Source organism: Hyperoodon ampullatus, assembly GCF_949752795.1.
Source record: "Hyperoodon ampullatus genome assembly, chromosome: 6".
NCBI lineage: Eukaryota > Metazoa > Chordata > Mammalia > Artiodactyla > Ziphiidae > Hyperoodon > Hyperoodon ampullatus.
The window spans coordinates 35054057-35077947 of record NC_136919.1 but is presented as its reverse complement, the minus strand read 5'-3'; the positions used below and the strand labels follow the sequence as shown (position 1 = coordinate 35077947).

Below are 23891 nucleotides of genomic sequence, written 5' to 3'. Positions count from 1 at the left end.
AGAATCTCAGGTGAGAAAACCACGGCAAGTGACAAGACTTGTTGATTGGAGCAGATGTGAAATAGATACAGCTAGTGTGAATCTAACTGCCTAAAATCTCCAAAAGCATCAATGGGAAACCCACTTGTGGCCCCCAGGGATGCATCACATCCAGTGATGGCATGGACAATGGTGGATGACGGGCCCAAGCCAGAAACAATCTTTTGGGCTTTCTCAATATAGCACTCCAATGGGAAATAAAGCAGACAGATGTGATATCCAATTTTTTTAAAAAAGAAAAAGAAAAAAGAAATCTGTGTACAGATTTTGCTTTCAACAATTCCAACTTTTCTTCTTTTTTTTTTTTAGCCTATTTTGCTCCTGGTTTCTAGTGAGCCAAGAATACAATCAACAGATGGGGCCATCCTGAAATTGCCCTGTGAAAAGTTGTGCAAAAGAATTTGACAATTGATATATCATTTGTCATCAATGAAGTCATCGTTTCAAGGCTATCGTGCTCTTAATTTCAGCCAGAAACCTTTGAAAAATGGTAGCATTTTCTGGCCTTTGGGAAAGCAGCCATCTTTCCTGACGGGTAGCAATTTTAGTTTGGTAAACCAAGGCTGTTTCCAATCAAGTTCAAATGAAAAGCTTGGTTCCACGGCGGGACCTATGGTAGGGAGACCTCAGCCCAATGCCAGAGAAGACAGCTTTATTCCCACCTACAGGAGTCCCAAAGCAGGGTTCAAATTTCCTTGAGTCAAGGTACTAAGGCTTTGAATGAGTCTGAAATCAAGGGTCAGGGTTGTCCTTCTTTATCTGTTTGGGTGAAATCAATTTTCTTCCAAACACTATTTACTTCTCACTTCCCTTGAGGGTTTACAGGTATTATAATGGGATTTCACTTATGATCTATGCTTTTTTCCATTTATAGCAATTGTTCTTGAACCTGACCATGCAAAAGAATTACCTGGAGCACTGTTTGAAAAACATAAATTACAGGGCTCCTCACCTTGGTCACTGAATCCAAATTTCCTGGAATGAGGCCTGGGAATTCATATTTTTATTCCCAAGTGATTCTAATGCCCAGATTTAATAGTCTAGTTACATTTTTCTCTCCCTCCCTCCCTCCCTCCCTCCCTCCCTCCCTTCCCTTCTTCCTCCCCTCCTTTCCGTCCTCCTTGTGGGCTGCCCTAAAAACCTAAGCACCACATATAATAGTTTTAAAAACAGACAACGTTCTCAGTTCCAATCACCGCCAATTTACATATAACATTTTGGAAGACATGTCTGTAAACATGGAACTTCCTGTATGGCTACTGGCACTGTAAAGAATTTTGGAATCAGAATTAGAAAGGTGGTTATGTTCTTTCTTCTTGAAGATATCTAGGGAAACAGACATATGTCTAAGTGCAAATTCTCATGCTTTATTTTAAGTCTTTATCATATTCAGAATGGCCAACACATAAAGAATTCAGATGTGGCCTAAATCCTACACACACTTGAAGTTCTGAGTTAGGTTGCTATCATTATCTTCTCTGGTTCTAAACTAACTGACCCTGATTTCCCTTAATCTTTCCTTGCAGGCGTTCTCCCTGCTCTTGGATTGCTATTCTCTACGGCTCCGTCAGGTTCTTTAAGCTACTCCTGATTCACCAAAAGAGACTAATATACCTTCAGGGCCTAAAGGTACTAACATATTTTAGTACATTTATATTATATACTAATATAGTTTGAAAAGAGTTCATATGTCTCTTCAGGAAAATCTGATTTGTTGCTGGGGGAGGACTTAGATGGACCCAAATCTTAAGATCTACAAATTCATGTTCCAATTCAATCGAAGAAATTTTCCTATAGAATTCCTTAATTTAGTGCTTCTGCTGCATTTGACCTGCAGACAGTTTCCAGGATTCCTATTACATAAAGATCAGATCTTATTTCAAAGCCGCTCATATTTTCTTTTATTCTTTTCTTCCTTTTCCTCTGAATTCTTGAGTTGTTTTAGTTTATCCTCTTTCTCATTCACTGGGCTATTCTGTACTTTCCCTCCTGCTGGTCAGTTTTCCCTAATGCTTGCAGTTGTTAATTGAACAATCATGCTTCTGGAAGACTGAAGGATTAGTACCCATTTTCACCCTTTCCTGTATCTGTACCCTTTGCCCCATAACTCTGAGTTCCTTTCTCTAAAAGGTTGACTGTCTACCTCCTCCCCTGGGTTTTGGGATTAGCCATTGACTTGCTTTGGCTAATGGCTCGTGGGCAGTTCTGAGCCTACGCCTTGTGCCTGTTTAGCCCCCTTGCACCTCTGCCATTGCTGTAAAAGGAAATTGTCACGGTTAGTTCATTAGTGCAGGGAAAATGAGAGCAGGCTCATCCAACCTACAGCTTAGAGTCTCTTAGCCGAGCTCGGACAAAATTAGCAGAGCCAGGCCAGCCAATCCACAAAGACCTTGTAAGACTGGAGGATGCTTATGTTTACAATGAACCTTTAAAGCAGTTCAAGTGACGAAGAGTGTGAGAGAGAACCAATGCTTGACTTCAGGAAAGTGTCTTAGGTGACTCCTTTCCTTTAAGGAAGGAGCGGGGAGAGCTCCTTTCTTCCCTTGGGACTGAAGCTTAAAGATGCTAAATACTGTAGAAGAGAAGTTACGAGTAAGACGAAGGGAAGCAGAAACTGACATCTAAGGTAGGAAGAAACTCCTCCCTCAAGAGGCCCTAAGGAGGAAATGATGCCCATTGGCAGCCCTGCTCCTACAGAAAAGCAGCTCCAGGGAACACAGCTCATTCTCCAACAAATGGCCAATGCCCATTTGGCCGATGTCCAGCAAAGCCATGGTTATGGCAGAAGGAAACGCCCCCTGAATACAGGCCTAAGCATCCCACCCCGCCCCTTTAGGCTGTTATGATTTCTTTCCTTCTGGCTTGGGAATCTCTCTCTTAAATGGCCTCCAAGAGATTGCCTGCATGCGTTGAATGAGCTCTTTCTTCTGTTGACTCAAAGGATAATAAGAGATTCTCTTTATTTTTCGGAGTATGGTCATGCCCACCTGAACCACAAACCAGCTCCTAACTCTTACATCTCACTCCAATGATTAATTTAGCCAAAACTGAGTCTTGATTTGAGACTCCTCTCCCTTGTGTAATGGCTCATCACAGGTGAGAGTTACCACCTATGGGGCTAGAACAACGATATATTTGTATTCACGCCAAAGTGAAACTGCCAATGTGGTTGAAGACCACGTTTTCTGATGCCATTTAAGAAAACCAGAAAAGGTCATAGAACTGGTTTTATCCTACATTCCAAATCCTGTCTGCCTTCCATCTGTAATAATACCTACTACATGAAATGAATGCACATGTCAGGCTCAGTGAGGAAAGATATCCAGGTTTTAAAAAAACAATTTTAAATCAAATTTTCTGCCCATCCATGTGTATACTGTCTCCCTCCATACCAGAGGGGGCCTGCAATTCTCATCCCTGTTTCTTCATCCTGCCTAGAACTCCTCAGCAGTATAATGCTGCCCCATGTGAACCTGAATCACGGTTCCTGCTGTGAATAGACAGTGCCTAGGCCACTTGGTTCCTAGAATTTTGCCAACTTGGACTGGAGAGTAATTCCCCAGCCTCCCTCTGCCAGGCAGGGGTCCCAGCCCCAATCCTTTCATTCAACAAACAGCTATGGAGCATCTGCTTGGTGCCAGACCCATCTGGAGTGTAGTGTAGTAAGAAAGAGATAGGAAATGCACTGGAGCTTTTAACAAGAGTAAAGATTATGAGATGCTATACGGTATCAACTGTCACTGCAGCTGAAAGCACCATGGACTTGCCACTTTGAGACTTAAAAACAAACCTCCTATAAAACCATGTCTCAGAGCTACCTTTTCCTCTCCAATTTACTGTCAATATTTCCCATTATCCTTGGCTCCCTCATCTTGTCTAAGATGCAGCAAGCCGAGCCACTTCTGAGGAGAGGGAATCCCCAAGGCTCAGGACTCTGAGCTACTTCATTCCACTCCCTCCCCTTTCTATCTTCTGGGCTTCTAACATGAAGTCCCTTCTTTTCCTGGGGTTCTGGAGGTACCTGTCTTCACAAGCTTGATGTCAGTATTTACAGGATTAAAACTTCTTCTTCTAATGGTATATATACACACACACACACACACACACACACTAATATATAATTTAGCCTTTCCAATGTTATATATATATGTGTATATATGTATTATTTAGCCTTTATCCATTGTATTTTAAGAAAAAGTGTGTGTGTGTATACGTGTATCTATGTATATGTACATACACACACACACACCCCATATAAACTTTTTAGCCAGTTTCCCCCACAAGCAAAGCTTGGGCAAGCTGCTCTGAGAACTCTTTAAGGGGCATAAGGGCTCAAGCAAAGTAGGGACACAGGCCTTTGGGGCTTACAGTCAGTCTGCTTTTCCCTTTGATGATGCTATTGGGGTCCCCTAGGTACCCTCACCAGCTTCATTTACTCTTGGGTACAAATGACTGGTAGCAAGTTAGCTATTACTCTTTGTATTTTTTTTTTTTTTATTTTATTTATTTTTTTTTTTTTGTGGTATGCGGGCCTCTCACTGTTGTGGCCTCTCCCGTTGCGGAGCACAGGCTCCGGACGCGCAGGCTCAGCGGCCATGGGTCACAGGCCCAGCCGCTCCGCGGCATGTGGGATCTTCCCAGACCGGGGCACGAACCCGTGTCCCCTGCATCGGCAGGCGGACTCTCAACCACTGCGCCACCAGGGAAGCCCTACTCTTTGTATTTTAAAAAAGAGCTCAAAACCTCAGGAGAAAGAGATGACCCTCTCCAAGGCGAGATTTCCAGCAGAATTTGGTGGGATAAAGTGGCAGGGGAGATTTCGTTCTAAGGCATCTCCACACACCATCTTCCCCCACCATCTCACATCTCTGGCTGGGTGCCCTGGGACCTGGCGTGGCTACAGTTCCCAAGTAGAAACCTATATTTATTTTGCTTCTGTCTGAGCCTGGCCAGCCACTGGCCATAGAAAGGTCACTTATCTCCCAAACTGAAATGTTCAGAACCTGGTTGAGGACCATAAAGGAAGCAACTCACCCTCTGAGCATTGAAACTAGACAATACAAAGTTACTTTTTAGAGCCCAGGCACAGAGCTCACAGGGGTGCCCTCAGTTTCAATTCCAAGACCCTTGGCTACAGTTTTCCCATTTCAAATTGATCAAATGTAGCAAATTTGACAACAGACCCACTAACAGCTAACAGCCTGAGCTCAAGAAGGAAAAAGACAAAAGCTGACAGAAGAACTCAAAAACGGGACATTTAGTGAAGGGGCAAGCTGCTTACCACACCTAGTTGGTCCATGAAGACATCACTGTACTGTGTGACATCCCAATACAATACTTAGTACTCAGAGTCAAAATTCTGGGTTGTATGGAAAAGTTTCAGTGGCAACAACGTAGCTACTCTGTTTAGGAAGATAATTCTAAAGCCCTGGGAAAAGGTGACGGCATTGAGAAACGCCCCCTAGAGGAGAGAGGTGGTTACTGCACTGTAAAGTCACAGCTTGGGGGCCCGGGCTGGAAACCACCTACCTCTGAATGTTACCTTCAAGTTGTTTGACTCTTAACTCATCCTCCTCAGACTGCCGCCGCCTGGCTTCCTCCTCTTCCGCAGTTCCAGCAGGTACACCCTGCAGCAGCCATTTTTCCCGAAGCACTTTGGACTGTGGGAATGAGCGAAGGGAACAGACTAGATGATACCTTTCAGTCCACACCCTCCTCTCCCTCCGCGGTGTCTCCATCTTAGCTCCGCCCCTCATCAGTGTCCACCTGAATCGCTTCTCACTACTTGGCCCCCTACTTGCCTCTCTCGCCTAAGGCCCAGAGAGCCGCCAAAAGGATTGATTTCCACTTTTCTATTATTAAAAAACTTGAAAACATACAGAAAAACAGAGGAAACTATATGATGCATGCCTGTGTAATCTCATCTGGATTTCACAACTATAAACATTTTGCCATATTTTCCCATATATTCTTTCCACCAAAGCATTTTAAAGTAAATAACAAACATCATGACATGGCACCCATAAATATTTTAGTACGAGTCTCTAAAATAAGGTCATTTTTCTATGCAACTACAGTTCCATTATAACATTTCCTAAGATCACTGTAACATCCAGTCCATCTTCACGTGCTCTTTTTAAAAGATTAATCTATGTCACGCCTCTTCTTAAAAACTCATTTTTAATGACTCCCAACCATCCTCAGCAGTTGTCTCTTAATGGTACTAAAATTATGCACCCCACCTGTGTGTCTGTGTCCCAATATAATCATGGAGTAAAATGAAAAGTTTTCGTGTTTTGGGTCAGTGGTTAGGAGGGAGTGATTGATTAGTGCTTTGAGAAGGGAAATGAAAACAGCTCAAGAGAAAGGCATGTTGAAACTCCCTAAAATGAAGAGCAAAGCATGTAAGGCATAGGAGAGGATTTTTGATTTGGGTTACCTAGATGGCATTTGGTGGTTACTGGATGTTTGCCAGAGGCTGGACATCATGGCTGAGCATCCCTGTGGGCAGGTCGGTGGTCATGGGAATGGACCACTGTGAGGATGCATCACCAATTCTGCCAGAAGAAGGGCATGCGACAAGTTCTTCCCAGCAAGGACTGGAATAATGGCCTTGAAGCCAGTCAACACAGAGTAAGTGCTAGGTTCTCCGGCTCCCTGGCATCCCCTCTATCTGAATCTCGTTTGATCTCATTAGTTAGGGTGAGGAAGTGAAAGAAAGGGAGCTCTCATGATGACTAAGAGCCAGGTCATGCACGGCTTGGAACCAATTAAATATGATTTACAGAAGTAAGAGAATGGACTATGTCTCTAACATTGTGGACACACAATTCAGATTACTAGTTTCCTTTCGATAGCTCTTACAAGCAAAAGATACACAAGTTCATAAACTCTCATTTTACATGGGATTATGGGCTATTTATTATGAACCTATAAAATGAGTCACTAAAAATTACTAACATTTAGTAATAGTAAATTAGAATTCATTAATGGTTCTGATCTGCCATTCTACTGAGAAGCCAGGCAACCATTCAGCACCATGGAGCAAGATGTACAGGAGCTGGATGTACAGCAGCAAGTTCTGGTGGCTGGAATTCCTGCACTTCTGGTTGGACCTTTTGTTAGCAACGCATCACCAGGGTGGTGTCCAGGTGGCCATAGTTTTCACTGGTGTTATTCTTCCTTTTGAATTACAAGTCGTTGGTGGAGATTTGTTTGGTCACTCTTAGAGTGCATAGAGAAGCATATTTACAGCTATTGACCTGCAGCTTTCCGTTCATTAAAGACGCCAGTTTGTTCATATATGATTCTTAACTGTACTGCTAAAGTGACTGCAGACAGGAGCCACCCTCTCACCCCAATGTGCTTAAACAGTTACACAGCATTGCTAACATGTTGCCAGTAAACGTGTTATAAATAGTTTGCAAGGACTACTCAAGAAAGTGTAAAAAAATACTTAAAAATGTATAGGGCATTGTTTAATAATATAAAATCATGTGTGAAAGCTCACGGTGCAATCTGTGTATGTTGGTGGCTCTCCTGTGGGCTGAATTGTGTCCCCGCCCCCAAATTCATATGTTGAAGTCTTAAGCCCCACTACTGCTGAATGTGACTATTTTGAAAATAGGGTTTTAAAGAGGAAATTAATGTTAAATGAGGTCATTGGGATGGGCTCTAATCCAATATGACTGGTGTGCTTATAAAAAGAGGAGATTAGGACACAGTCAAGCACAGAAAGATCGTGTAAAGACACCTGAGGAAGACAGCCATCAACAAGCCAAGGAGAGGGCATTAGAAGAAACTAACCCTGCTGATACCTTCATCTTGTACTTCTAGCCTCTAGAATTGTGGGAAAATACATTTCTGTTGTTTAGGACACCCAGTCTGTGGAATTTGTTATGGCAGCCCTAGCAAACTACAACATTCTCCAAAGCTTTATTACAGAGATTCCCCCCACCCCTCACTGGAAAGTGGGAATGGGTGGGGTAAATTGGTTTCTCTTCCTAAGTGGGCTACAGAAGGAAAAAACAAACAAACGAACAAACAAAACCCTCAGAACCACCATTCTCCACTCAAGCCACTCAAAATTCTCCAGGGAGATCACACTCGCATATGCCAAGAGACCAGGCTGAACAATGGTTAACAGTCTGGATTCTGGAGCCAGTCTGCCCTTTACTAGCTGTGTGACCTAGGACAGGCCCTTAGCCTCACTGAGCCTCAGTTTCCTCATCCGTAAAACGGACACAACAACTGTGCTCATCTCAGAGGTGTGTTATGAGGATTTAAATGAGTTCATACATTAAAAGTGCTGGGTCTATACTTAGTACTATAGGAATGTTTATTCTTGTCATTCGTCCTGTTCCTTTGGTCTCTCCTCTTTTCACCTGAGAAAGAGCAGGTAAAATGCCACCTGAGAAGCCTTCCTCCACTTCTGCTGGCAGGATTAGTGTCTCCTATAGTGGAGAACATATTCTAGAGCATTCTTTATTTTTTTAATTTTATTTATTTATTTGGCTGCACCACATGGCTTGTGGGATCTTAGTTTCCCGACCAGGGATTGAACCCAGGCCACAGCAGTGAAAATGCCAAGTCCTAACCACTGGACCACCAGGGAACTCCTAGAGCATTCTTTAGATTGCCCTCAAATTATTTCTTTTTATATCTGTCCCCCCTGTAGACTCCCAGCTCCTCAATGGCTAAGGCCATTCCTTATTCAGCTTTGCATCTCATTGTCTCACCTGGCTCAGTTCCAGCCAATGAATGAGTGAATGGGTGAATTGGAAAATTCTCGATTGTCTTTCACTCTGATTACTTGGGAGGAAGGGGTCACCCTTTCAGAGAGCTTCCTGTGCTAAAATGTTTGACATTAACCTAGTTCCACCCGTGGAAGGTAAAAACCTCAGGATTTTGGGAGACTGATATGCTGGCAACCTCAGACTTGGTGTGTGGACCCTTCTGGAAAGGCAGCCATGGAGAGTCCCAGTTTTCTGTGCCCCAGCAGGAGATGCTCTACAAGCCAGGGCTTCTTGAAATGCGAGGAAGTGGCTGATTTTGGGAATGTTCTGTCTGCTCTTCTTTACCCAGTGCCTCCTGCCACCAAGGGAAGGGTTGAATTACCCCACCCCACCCCATTTTCTGGCTGATTTAGCCCCAGCCATTGGTCAGTACCTCTGACAAAAGCAGCCTGGTGACCATGAACACCAAAAGCATATGTGCCCCCAGATCTGTCTCTTCACTGGATACAGCAGTGACATCACCAAAACATCCGCAACAGCTGGAGTTAGGAAGAGAGGATCTAACAGAACAAGACAATGGGCCTGGTCTCAGGGAAGTCTGTTTCACAAAGGTGTTTTGACATTACAAAAACAAAAAAGCTTAGTTGAGTTTTCACTTGGCCCCAAAGTAATTGCTGTCAGGGAAAACCACCAATTCAAATCCATTTGCCTCCAGAGGCTTCCTTAACCTACTCCAGATCCCCTCACCTTGTACCCTAGAGCAGACTGTGTTAGGGCCTCGGATGTAAGGCACCTGTGCGTACTGATCACGCACGTCCGCCCAAAGCACCACCTTCCCTGTATCGCTCTGGCTCTCAATGGCCGCCTGAGTGTTTCAGAATTTAGTGACAAGTAGAGCTCAGCAGAAGTGAAAACTAAAACTAAGAAGTTTTCTTTTCTTATGCCCTTATTGTCCAAGTAACATACATCAAAAAAAAAAAAAGTCTATCAAAGCGTGCAGGTACTAAGAACTGTCAAAACTTCGCATTTGTCAAGTGGAGGCAACTGTGAAGAGTCAAGACAAAGAAGCAGCAGACGGGGAGCTGCCAGTTGACACATGGAGTCTTGACAGGGCTCCTGAAAGGCCGATGGAGAGACCTCCTGAAGTAAATCTGGTTCTTGCTCTGTGGGCAGGTCCAGCCTCGGAAAACAAAACTAGAACAGAGCCTCTCAAACTTACAGTCTGTATAAGGATTCCCAGGAGGGCCTGCTCTAACACAGATTCCAGGGCCCTGCCCTCAGAGATGCTGACTCTGTGAATCGGGGATAGGGCCTGGGAGTCTGAATTTTAACAAGCTACCAGGTGATGCTGTCACTGATGTCGCCAGACTGAGGACCACAGTCTGAGTAGCACTGCATGAGGACTATCCAAATGCCTGAGGAATGCAATAAGCTTTCCCGCTGGCTAGACAAAAGGAACTACTCATCCTCTTGCAAACCTGTCTCTCCTCCTGCATTCCCCATCTCAGGAACAGCAGGGTCCCCATCCATCCCCTACATGCCAGGCACTCTGCCAGGTCTGAAGACACCTCTCGGAAAGACAGGCAAGTCCCCACTCTCACCAAGTCTTCATTCCAATAAACATGGATGCAAGATAATTTCAGACTATGATACATGCATGGCAGGAGGTAGGCAGGATGATGTGACAAACAGGGACCGAGGGAGGACACTTTAGGTGGGAAAGATCTCTCTGAGTACTTAAACGTTTGAGCTGAGATCTGAGATGCCAGGAAGGGCATTCGAGGTGGAGGGATGACAAATATCATAGCTGGGAAGTGGGACAGAGTTTGGTGACCTTCAAGATTGTCTAATCAAGCCTTTTTAATCTACAGATAAGGTTAACTAAGCTAAAGCAACTTTTCAAGGTGATCTAGCTAAGCAGTGAGGAGTGTCCGGTGTGAGTGGGGGACAGTGGAAAGTGGGAGATGAATCAGTAAGTCTCGAAATCTTTTTCTGTTCATTTGTCATTTTTATAAAGTCATTATCCAGCAATCTTTTTTACCTTATAGTTCTGGCTTTGGTGTAAAAATTAGCCAAGACTTTCTCATTCTAAGACTTATTTACCTGTGATTTCTTCTTATATTGTTGTGATTTTACTTTTTACTCCAAATCATTCATCCACCTGTAATCGGGCTAAAGCTGACATTGGCTGCGTTAGTGGGTGATGTTGGGAATCTGGCTAAATTCCATCTCCTAATAAAAAATGGCTTAAACATAGGGCGGCACAATGGTTGTGTTGTGTTCTCATGCACTTGTGTCCCCTTCTCTATTCTCCTTCCCCTCCTCCTGATCACATCCCTTCCTCCCCATTGACTCCCAATAAGATCTTTGTTACATGATTCAGGCCACACAAAAGCCGATCCAAGACTTCCGATAGAAGAAAGCAAGTTTTAACTTCCACTCAAGCTCTCTTTATGGGGCCTGGGGGAGATGTGATGGGGAAAAGGATGAGACATAAAGTTCCTTTACATCGTGTACCCTGCCTGCCTGGTCAATATTTTCAAATTTGAATTTGGCCTTTTGCACAGACTAACAACCAAGAAAAGTCTAAAATTAGTTTGAACGGTTCACAATAGTGAGAAACACTGTAATGTCTTTGCAAGCAAGGCTCCTGATACCTTCGGGCTATTCAGCAAATGACCTTGGTGGGTTGACAATAAATATCTCACAGGGTCACAATTCATTCTTTGATTTTTTTTTTTTTCCATTCAGCCTTCTGGAGAGAAAAGGCTGTGGTTTTTAAAATATAATGACAATTTTCATGGCTTGGATTATTAGAAAAAAACTCTAGTCAGGGTTCCTGCTCATGAATAAATAATTCAAAGACAGCTTATGTATTGAAGATGTGGTTATTAGCAATTGGATTGTGACCATGCTGACTCTGTTATACAAACCTTTATAAATGTGACAGTCCCAAAGGGATTCATGTGGCAATATGTACTGAGTGCCTTTTCTTGCTGGGACCTTGAAATGACCAATGAAAGAGACAAATCTCTGGCAATTCAACCAAGGGGCAAAAGGGAATATTAAATTCAGTCTGTCTGGTATAATCCAATAGTTGATTTATTGTTTTAAACTCACATGATCACAAGTCACATAATAAAAACAATAAAAACAAGTAATTGTTTCCATGGAATTAAAAGCCAAGACAATTTTTCAGAAGAATAATGATGGCTCTTGTTTTATGAAATATTATAATATATTAAAAGGCTAGAGGGATTAAAGAGAATGGAGTTGGCCCAGGAATGGCAGATTAATGGAATAAAAAGAACCCACAAATAGCAGACTCGAGTATAAGTGAGAAATATGTATATAATAAAGAAGACATTTAAATCAGTGGGGAAAAGGATGAATTAATCAACAAATCATGTTGAAGCAACTGTCTCACCATCAGTAAAAAGTAAAGTTATTCCTATCTTATTCCTTACAGGAAAATAAATTCTAGATTTTAATCCTAAAACTACTAAAGTATAAGAAACATCATAGATAAGTGTTTGAAATGAAGGTGGTTCTTTCCAAGGATGACATCAAGGTCAGAAATTATTAAATGAATGTTAGATGTGATTTCATAAAATTTATAAAATTTTGTATGAGAATTTAAAAGAACCCATATACTAAAATCAAGAAAGAGATAAAGGCTAATGTATTTTGGAGACTAATTTAATATAACTTCATTTTACTCACAGGCTGATGAGGCCTGTGGTAAGGGTTCCATATCTTAATCCATAAAAATATATTGGGTTATATCTGGGTGGTGAGGCAGACAATTGATATGTTTTTCTTTATATTTTGCTGTACTTTTGAATTTCACTCTTGCAATGATCATACATTTCTTCCTTTTATTATCAGCAAAAGTAATATAGCTATTAAAATTGCCTACTGGTCCCATATGTGAGCATTTCTTGGAAATTCTCACATCACAAATATCAGATACTCAACACAGCTAAGGATCTTATAAAAAGAAACCTGAGTTTAATTTGGCTAGGACGTCAAAGTACCTGGAGGTTTCCTAATCACTGGGGTGTAGCAGCTAATATTTCAACATTTTCTTCATCACCTTATAGAATTTGCTTATCATTCATATAAAAAGTAATGATATTCCATTTTGTGGAGTTACTATATAGCCCTAACTATTGCAATTAGGAAATATATTAGTCAAATATACAAGTATCAAGATGACTGCATTGCAAAATTTATTTGTTTTGACAAGAGACCAGTGAATCTGTCTAAATAATTCATATCTCATTGCATGAGAATAAGCATCCAAAGACTATTTGATAATGAGAATTATATCTTAATAAATATGAAATCAAATTCTAACTTTGCACTGAGAATAATTTTTCTTAGAGCACATCTGGAATTTTGAAAAATGCTAAAATAAATAGCAATTCCTGACATATTTCTTAATATTTTCTACTTCAAGGAACTACGAATCATCACTGTGGCACATCTCCACATGGTCTGAACTTTCCAGAGCCCATGAAAATATACTTAGAGTAAAAGAGGCAGTGATGATAGTAATTGACATCTTTCTAGACAAATTATTTCATTTGGAGGAAACAGTGTCCTGGAGAAAGCACGGTTATGGAGACAGTGCTGGGGTTCAATCGGGCTCCCCCACTCAGAGTCTCCCTGTTCTTGGGCAGGTTACTTGATCTCACCAGTTTGTTTCCTCGCCTGTAGGATGGGGAGAGTATTATCTACTATGTGGTCATTATTGAGGGGATGTATTTAAAGGCACATATTGGGCACTGAAAGAAAATGTGACTATTACTGAGGGTGGACACGGGGATGACATGGCTGCTAGGCTGCCATCAGGAAGCTGGCTGAGTCTCTACCAAGAGCTCACGGGGGAACTATAACCTCAATGAATTTACTACCATCCAGGGGTGAGGCTGCTAAGCTCCAAACAATGATCACAGGGAAGAGGACTCACATTATTTAAGGTCAGTCAACAGTTAACTGATTTAAGGTAGAACATATTCATTTCTCGTGCCTGAAGTGATCATCTCTCTCAATCAGGCACCACCCTCCTTATTATTAAAATAACTCTATTTTGGGGAGGATGGACTCAGAACAAAGAGAGGCAGACTCACAAGGGAAGTGCCACCTGCATCACAGTGAGGCCAGTGACTGTCCTCACCTTATCGCAGATGCCACTTCACCAGAGCAGAGACACTCGGGACCTCCCAGAGATGGGGTCTCTCTCCAGGGTAGCACCCAATAAACCACCTTTGCAACCTCTGAGCTTCCCTTTTTTGTTGTTCAAGGCTAGTGGTCCACCCTTACTACAGAGGTCTTCCCTGGCAAGAGAAATTATAATGCACTGGTCTCCACTTATTAAATTTCCATCATTTCCAGTCCTTTCTCCCCAGGTATAGCAAGGTAACCTTGGTGAAAGTCCTGGGCGTTCCGTTAAATAGTCAATCTCATCAACTGTGTGAGAATTTTAGCAGGACAACCATAGAGAACTATCTTATTCCCTTGTTTCTAAGTCTTTTAAGGAATTTCACTGCTTCCCCATGCAATACTAAGTCATCTGTACTGTTGTTTCTGTTGATTGGATGGATGGATGGATGGATGAAAAATGGACAGATGGAATATGAAAAGAATATTGTAACACTGGACTGGATCAGCAATGAATGAATCCTTGGTATCTTATTTGACACCCAGAAAGATGAAAAGGTAAGACAAAAGAAACCTGATCTTCTGACATACATTTATTGCCTGACTTTTGATTCAAGGAATGCAGAAGCAAAGAACCGCATTGAGCTGAAAGAGGAGAGAATCTGTCTAGTCAAAAACAGCCTCTCATTCTTTCACTCTTCTTGTTCAAAAGTTCACCTTTTAAGCAAGAATCTGATGAGGTTTAATACAGTTTGGTCTCTTATAAGGAGTGAGTTGACTATACTCTGAGCCAGAGATCCAGCTCTGTCCAGATTGACCTTGAACAATTCACTCGGTTCTGTTAAGTGTGTTTAAGCCCCCCCTCTCTGTAAGAAGAGGATGCTAACTTTAGCCCTCAATCCTCCCTCAGGAATGTGGTAAGGGAAGAGTAGTGGCATATACAGGGTGGATGCAAGCTTCCTACAAAGAAAGGTCCATAAAGGGATTTACATGATGAGCAGAAAGAAACAGGCAATATTCTCAGTATCGTGCTGCCCTTCCTCCTTTAAAACACCTTTCTCTAGTTCAAGTTAATGGTGAACTGATAAATATGTGAAGCAGATTTAGGTCATGCTGCTATTTATTTTTTTATTTTAATAGATCTTTATTAGAGTATAATTGCTTCACAATACTGTGTTAATTTCTGTTGCACAACAAAGCGAATCAGCCATATGCATACACACGTTCCTACATCCCCTCATGCTGCTATTTAAAATCAGGAACTCGCTTGCTGATAATTTTATTCTGAGGATTCATTCAGCACAACCCCGTCTTCTAGAAAAGAACGGGAAACGCAACCATAAAGGTTCATCTTGTTAAAAAATAATCCACACCTAGCATCACCTGGAGAGTCAGCCCCACCTTCCCAACTAGCCCTCTGAGCGATGCAATTTCTGTACATGTAATGTCACGGCAACTTGGTGTGAGCATGAGAGGGTTTTTCTAAAAAAGCCCAGGAGCAGTGAAAAGCAAGCAGCAACTCCCAGCTGGCCACTGGTCACACCATTCTCTGAGCCTGCAGAAAGCAACATTCTGCAACCAGTGGAGTCCTTGTGACAGTGACAGAGCTTTCTCCTGGGTTGTCATCAATTATGATGCTTAAGTGCATTATGTTTTAAAGAAAAATAAATAAATAAGCATCTCTCTCTCTCTCATGGTGCAACGGAAACCAATCAAGTCAAATCATTTCAATACTGCCTTTGACAGTGTTCTAACAGGACACTCTCAAAATTGTTAAAATTGTTAAAGTAGAAAGAAAACATGTGAATAACCTGAAGTGCACAGCACTTCTACTCATTTATCAGACCATACTGCTCTTATCTCTCTTTTCTCCAGATCAAGAAAGAAAAGACTAATATTTTTAATTTAGTAAAGAGCATGTTAAATGTATCTTTGGGAACCTCTGTACACACACACACACACACACACACACACACACACAGCATCTATGTATTGCAGACACAGCCCTGGAACACTGCCTCACCCACCATGTGGAAATTCTCCTCCAATTTCTATATATAACCACCACAGTTCACAGGCACACACACCCCCAACCCATCCACAGGCACCTATCAGCTCATCATGCTTGCAGAGATTGGAATGCTGTAACAATGCCCTGAATTTGAGAAATTCACAAGTCCAGAGATGGTTTCCTGACAATGAAAAAGGGCTGGTGCAGCCCGCGGCGGCACCTTCACACCAGGGCAGGCTCTGCCCAGCTCTCTGGCGTGTGATCTGCATGTCTAATAATGGAACAGGTTTGTGGGATCAGCCGCTTACCTTGGAATGCTGCAGCAGAAGTATCTGCTCGTCCAGCTCTTGGCGCTTGCCTTCTATTTCTGTCTGCCTCTTTCTTTTTTCCTTGAAAATAAAAAGAGAGAGAGAGAGGCTGTAAGAGTGGGTGGGTGTTGGCTCCAGGAATTTGAAGGTAGGAAGCAGCAGCAGCTGTACACATCTGTAGAGACCCTTCCAGAGATGCTGGGCACACACACTGTTGTCACCTGCCCCTCCGTGTCTGGGTGTGTTGTAAGCAGCAGCCTTCTCTTAACATGTCTGCTGTGGGCTCGGTGAGTGGGAGAAATTCTCTTCACTCAGCCAAGCTGCAACAATTTAATCCAGAAGAAAAAGCAGCTTCTACACACACACACACACACGCACGCACGCGCACACACACACACACACACACACAGAGTCATGTTCTGTGCAGTGTTAATTCGGAGACAAAGAATAAAAATGTCTCAATTGTGAAGACAGAGGTTGTTATCAACTGCAAAGATGATAGAATAAACAGTGGGAAATTCTGGGGTTAGATTCCTGTTATCAAAATACTACATATAAATAATGCAATGCAATTTCAAATTTTATAGGACAAATCATCCAGTTGGACCTACCAAACAATGCAAATTAGATGGGTGATCTTTGTTTAAGTTCATCTTGGAGGGAGCACTTCATGTTGGGAGGGCTTGCTGAGGTTATGGTAAATGTGAAGTCTAGACTTGGTCTGCCTGGGTCCACCTCCCAGCTTTTCTATTTGCTACTTGTGTGACCTCTGACGAATTCTTTTACCTCCCTGGGTCTAAGTCTTCTCTCGCATAAAGAGGAGGTAAGAATTGTACCTAAACCATATAGCTGGGACACGGATTAAATGAGATGATATATGTAAAGGACCTAGAACAATGACCTGGCACACAGTAAATGCTCAATAAATATTATTTGCCATTACACTTACTGTCACATGTTTACTTCTAGGCAATGCCTGGAAACTGGTTTTAAAAGGATATATTTCCCTTGTATTCAGAGCATAACTGTTCCATTGGAGTGTATGCTTATTATTTTTCTTCACTATACATCTCCAATATAGACAATAAACATCACATAAAAGTGATTAATTGAAGAATAGAAAGGACTGCCCTTATGATAGCTTACTTGTTCAACGTTTTGTTTCCAAAGTGCATAAGGGGGTGGTTTTTTGAGACATTTACTGCAATGGATTATTTCCCTTTACTCACATATGCAAGGGAAACTTGTTGGACAAGAAATAATGGCATTTTACACTACAACAGCCAAATCCTGGAGAAGACAATAATGTAAAAGCCTGGTTGTTCTGCTCTGTGTTAAGGGAAGCTTTTATTTTATGTAGTTGCTATGTTTCTAGGGATGTGCTTGTATCACTGTTATTCAAATCAACATAGTAATAATTTATGTTATAACCAAGTTTTTCTGTGTAATGCACAGATTTTTAAGAAATAGTAGCTTATAATCTCAAGCCACTGGGACATAATATCCAAGTCAGGGACATAACCTTCCTGGCAAAGTGAGGCCTGAGGACATTTTAGGAACTTACTATTTACCAAAGAACTCCAATCCATGGTGCATCACTGATACTGCTAATCCCAGAGGATGTCCAAGAACACACAATATATGGCAGCAGATGGGACAAGTGAGGACCAGTGAGGAGAGCCCACCTATCCAGCAACTCAAAGGAATGTAAGTAAGTGCAGCCACTACGGAAAACAGTCTGGAGGTTCCTCAGAAAACTAAAAATAGAATTATCATATGAATCCCACTCCTGGGCATGCACCCAGACAAAACTATAATTCAAAAAGATACACACACCCCTAAGTTCATAGCTGCACTATTCACAATAGCCAAAACGTGGAAACAACCTAAATGTCCATCAACAGATGAATGGATAAAGAAGATATGGTACATATATACAATCGAATACTACTCAGCCATAAAAAAGAATGAAATGATGCCATTTGCAGCAACATGGGTAGACCTAGAGATTATCATACTAAGTGAAGTAAGTCAGAAAGAGAAAGACAAACACCATATGATATCACATATACGTAGAATCTAAAATATGGCACAAATGAACTTATCTGCAAAACAGAAACAGACCCACAGACATAGAGAACAGACTTGTGGTTGCCAAGGGGGAGGGAGGTGGGGGAGGGAAGTATTGGGAGTTTGGGTTAGCAGATGCAAACTATTATATATCGAATGGATAAACAACAAGGCCCTACTGTATGGCACAGAGAACTATATTCAATATCCTGTGATAAACCATGATGGAAAAGAATATTAAAAAATGAATGTCTATATGCGTATAATTGAGTCACTCTGCTGTACAGCAGAGATTGTAACAACATTGTAAATCAACTATACTTCAATAAAAAAATAAATAAAAAATTTAAAAAGTACCAATGACAGAGCAAGGACCTCTAGAACCAGCCACTATCTCTTTATTCTAGACAGTAGGTTTACTGGACTTTATCTTTCATTCCCACGGTCTATCAAGGTACAGAGTTGTCCTATATTTAAATCCAGAATCAAAACATAGTATGTCGGGGACTTCCCTGGTGGCACAGTGGTTAGGAATCTGCCTGCCAATGCAGGGGACACGGGTTCGAGCCCTGGTCCAGGAAGATCCCACATGCCGAGAAGCAACTAAGCCCGTGCGCCACAACTACTGAGCCTGCGCCCTAGAGCCCACGAGCCACAACCACTGGGCCTGCGTGCCACAACTACTGAAGCCTGCATGCCTAGAGCCCATGCTCTGCAACAAGAGAAGTCACCGCAATGAGAAGCCCGCACACCGCAACGAAGAGTAGACCCCGCTCGCCGCAACTAGAGGAAGCTCGCGCGCAGCAACGAAGACCCAATGCAGCAATTAATTAATTTAAAAAAAAAGAATCAAAGAAAACACAGTATGTCACAGGCACAAGATGCTGATGACTCAATAATTCCATCCATGTTAACTGAGTGCTGTGTGTGCTACAGACTGAATGTTTGTGTTCTCCCCAAAATTCATATTTTGAAACTTAATCCCCAAGGTGATAATGGTATTAGGAGGTGATTAGGCCATGAGGGTGGAGTTCATGAATGAGATCAGTGCTCTCATAAAGAGACCCCAGAGAGCCCTTTCACCCCTTCCACAATGTGAGGACGCAAGAGCAAGACAGCTGCCTGTGAACCAGGTGCAGGCCCCCACTAGACACCAAATCGATGGGTGCCTTGATCTTAGACTTCTAAGACTTCTTAGAACTGTGAGAAAAAAATTTCGGTTGTCTATAAGCCACCCAGTCTATGGTATTTCACTAGAGAGGACTGAATGTACAAAGACAATGTTCTAATTACAGATCTGGTCATTTGCAAACCCTTCCTAGGCTTTCCCACCTCTGAGCCTTTGTTCATATAAAGTTCTCACTCTGCACATTGCCCTCCATCATATTGGTGAACCATGCCTTGAACAGAAGAAATATCACCAGATGGTACAAGCGGGGAATCTTTATATGAGTAGACTCATTGGTGGTCACTGTGAACAGGTATGATCATGAAAGATGCAGGTTTTAAGTTAGTTCTTTTTTTTTTTTTTTTTTTTTTTTTGCGGTATGCGGGCCTCTCACTGTTGTGGCCTCTCCCGTTGCGGAGCACAGGCTCCGGACGCGCAGGCCCAGCGGCCATGGCTCACGGGCCCAGCCGCTCCGCGGCATATGGGATCCTCCCAGACCGGGGCACGAACCCGTATCCCCTGCATCGGCAGGCGGACTCTCAACCACTGCGCCACCAGGGAGGCCCTTAAGTTAGTTCTTTAAGGAACTAACTAAGGTAGGAATTAGGTAGATACAGATTAATGGGCAGCACATTCCAAGGAACGTGTGAGTAAGGGCAGAAATACACTGCACATTCCAGGGACAATGAGGAGAGAAATAAAACTCAGGTGCAGGGCTTGCCTTTAGGAATAGAGATCGATGATTCAAAAGACTGGCTAGGACTAGACCTCTGAGGGCCTTGGATGCCAGGCCAAGAAGCTTGGATTTTATTACACGGACAATGTAACCTCATTGTAGGGTGCTAAGCAAGAGAGTAATATGGTGAAATGGCATTTTAGGAACATTATCTGGCACTGGTATATAGGATGGATTAATAGGAATTGGGATACATTTCCTGTAAATGGCCAGATAGTAAACATTCTAGGTTTTGTGGGACATACAGTCTCTGTTGCAACTACTCAGTGCTGCCATTGCAGTACAAAAACAGCTGTAGACAATCTATAAATAAATAAGCGTGTCTGTGTTCTAATGAGCCTTCACTGACAAACACAGGTGTGGGCCAGATTTAGCCCATCTTCATAGTTTGCTGACCTCTGGATGAAAAGATCATTAAATGTCTTAGAAAAAAGTCCTACACTGTTCGTGGGAATGTAAATTGGTACAGCCACTATGGAAAACAGTCTGGAGGTTCCTCAAAAAACTAAAAATAGAGTCGCCATATGATCCAGCGATCCCACTCCTGGGCATGTATCCAGACAAACTATAATTTGAAAAGATACATGCACTCCAGTGTTCACAGCACCACTACTTACAATAGCCAAGACATGGAAACAATCTAAATGTCTACTGACAGATGAATGGATAAAGAAGATGTGCTGTGTCTGTATATATACAATGGAATATATATATATATATATGTACAATAGAATACTACTCAGCCATAAAAAAGAATGAAATAATGCCATCTGCAGAAACATGGATGGACCTAGAGATTATCACACTAAGTGAAGTCAGAAAAAGAAAGACAAATACGATATGATATCACTTATATGTGGAATCTAAAATATGACACAAATGCACTTATTTACCAAGCAGAAACAGACGCACAGACGTAGAGCAAAGACTTGTGGTTGCCGGGGGGAGGGGTAATGGGGGAGGGATGGATTGCCACGATGGGGGGTGAGGGAGTTTGGGGTTAGCAGATGCAAACTATTATACATAGAATGGATAGACAACAAGGTCCTACTGTATAGCACAGGGAAATATACTCAATATCCTGTGGTAAACCATAATGGAAAAGGATATGAAAAAGAATATATATATATATATATATATATATATATATATATATATAGCTGAATCACTTTGCTGTACACCAGAAATTAACATTACATTGTAAATCAACTAAACCTCAGTAAAAAATACATTTTAAAAATGTCTTAGGAGGATGCAACATTCACCCTGGGGTATGGTGGGGATGGATGAACTAACAAGCCCATCCTAGCTCAGAGCTGTTCCACTCAGATTGGGAAGAAAAGGACAAATACAAATAGAATTGATGGGGCTCAGGACTAATAGGATCTAGAGGGTGGGGCAATATGGTACCTTGGCTTTGAGCCACACAGAGTGCTGGTGCAGGAACGGGCAACAGTGGGAAAGTGGTGCTTTCCCACTTATTCTGTATTCATATCTTCCCTGAGGAAACTCCATATTGGGTTGAAGGTAGAAATCAAAGAGTTGTTAACATATGCAACCAGGCATCAGTATCAGCATGTTCTCGTCTGTGTTCTATCTGATGAAGACTCTGGGCTTAGCCCTGTCACAAGGACCCTTGTGCATCTATGGCTATTGTGGGATTCTTTATGTCCCCTTCCACAGTGATGGAGTTAGGTCTTGAAATCACTCCTGACTGGACAAGAGGTAAGATGTGCAATCAGCCTGTGTACAGAGTTAGATATGAGTCATAGTACAGCAAGTTCGAGGGGGCCACCATGGGCTTCCTGACGCTTGCTTGCTTGGTCCAGGCCATGCTCCTCACCTGGCGAGCTTGCTGCTTCCCAGACTTCTTCCCTTCATCAAGGCAAAACCACTAGCTCTTGGGTTCTCTTCTCACTCCTTCTCAAATGTCTAAATGTAGACATTTAGCCTACATGATTTTCTTTACTCTCATCAACTAAACAACCTATACAGTATCAGTATAGATAACTAGCAGATCTATATTTTCAGCCTAGATCTCTCCTTTGAGCTCCAGGCTCCCCTATCCAACTGCCAAATGTTCATATCCAGTGCCTCAAACCTAACCCTTGAGTCATCCTATCGGCCATCCCTCCTCCCCTACTCCCACATCTGTTCCTTCTGTATTCCTCATCTCAGAAAATGACATGACCCAAGTTGGAAATCTGATTTATTCTAGACACTCCACTGCCTTAAAAGACCAAGTCCTGATGATACTCCTCGTCATTTTCCACGCCTTCTACTTCCCCACTAGAACCTTTATTACAACCTTAATATTCCCTCCTTTATCTTCCCATCCCCCCCCATGCAGACTACTCTACATCAGTATCTTTTGCATGCTATAGCGCTGAACTGTTTATACTCTCTTTCCATCTGGATTACTGCAGTGGTTTCCTCACTATTCTTCCTGCCTCTGAGGCTTGGCTCTGAGCAAGTCACCCTCTGCTTTAGTGATATTCTAAAATGGAAATCTGACTACTTCCATCCCTGGCCTAAAATCCCAGAAATGTCTCTCATTGCCTATAGTGCAAATAGTAAGTTCCTTCCCATGGCCAAGAGGGCCCTCCGTATCTCACAGTTTCATCTCAAGCCATGACCCCCCTAATCATATGCTCCAGCCTCAACACATGATCTGAAGTGTCCTGATCTGCCAGGTGGGTTCATGCTTTCCTGGTTTTGCTCTTACTTCTTCCTCTAACAACAATGGATTTCCCTCACTCCTTCATCTAATGAAAACCTTTTTCTCTTTGACAACACAGCTTAAATATCCATAAAGCTAGAGCAACCACCTTCCCAGTCTTTCTTCCATCAGAGAACCCACATACCCTCACTATAAATGGTGGTGGAAATGCCAGTTATGATTAGTCACATATAGCCCAGCTCATTCCTGCCACTGGGACTTGTGTGTGATACAGGTTAGGACAACCAAACTACCTTATCTCGTTGCAGTAGGGACTGGTCCAAGGAGCAGCTAAAGGACCAAAGCAGAGCCAAGAAGAGACATTTCTAGGAACAGACACATGAATACTGGGAGAGAAAAGCTCCCTTTTCACTAAGGTTAAGCTGGGATCATGTCTATTTGAGTGGCAATTTTCCCAAGCCACATGGAAGAAACACATCCATGCTGGAGAAAGGTTAACCCACAGAGAGAAGCAGAGCTGGAAGACAGAGAATGGAGGATCCAAGTGAGATTGTTTGAGTCCCAGATCTAGTTATGCATGAAGCCAGAACCATCCGTGGGCTTCCTAAATTATATACACTCATAATCTCCCTTCTGCTTAAGTTAGTTTGAGTGGTGTTTCTCTCACTTGCAGCTCAAAGAGTTCTGACAAGTACAGAGACTTCTCTGCTCTCTCCAAAGAGAATTCATCACCCCTTCCTTCTTTCTTCCCTTCATGGGCTGTGGATCTTTCTACATTAGTACCTCGAGCACTTTAGGACTTTATGCACTTAACTGTTTACACACCTTCTCCTTCTACCAAACTATGGGCATCTTGAGGACAAGGATCTTGGCTCATGCATCTCCAAAGTCTAGACTGTTGCATGGTAGAGACATGTAGCAGACACTCAGTAAGAATCTTTGAATGAGATACTTGTTCTCCTCCCATCATGTTCCTGT

At 42.3% G+C, this 23891-nt stretch overlaps 1 protein-coding gene across 4 annotated transcripts in view; it reads right to left on the bottom strand.

Annotated features, from left to right (window-relative positions):
* PALM2AKAP2 (PALM2 and AKAP2 fusion) overlaps positions 1-23891 on the bottom strand; it is a gene marked incomplete at both ends in the record, with an annotated part of 349406 nt that overhangs the window by 255484 nt on the left and 70031 nt on the right. For all 4 annotated transcript variants that reach the window (XM_079707064.1, XM_079707065.1, XM_079707066.1 and 1 more), the window contains 2 exons: positions 5569-5699; positions 16260-16340. In XM_079707064.1, coding sequence (XP_079563190.1) covers positions 5569-5699; positions 16260-16340 — 212 coding nt within the window. The remainder of the gene's footprint in view (positions 1-5568; positions 5700-16259; positions 16341-23891) is intronic.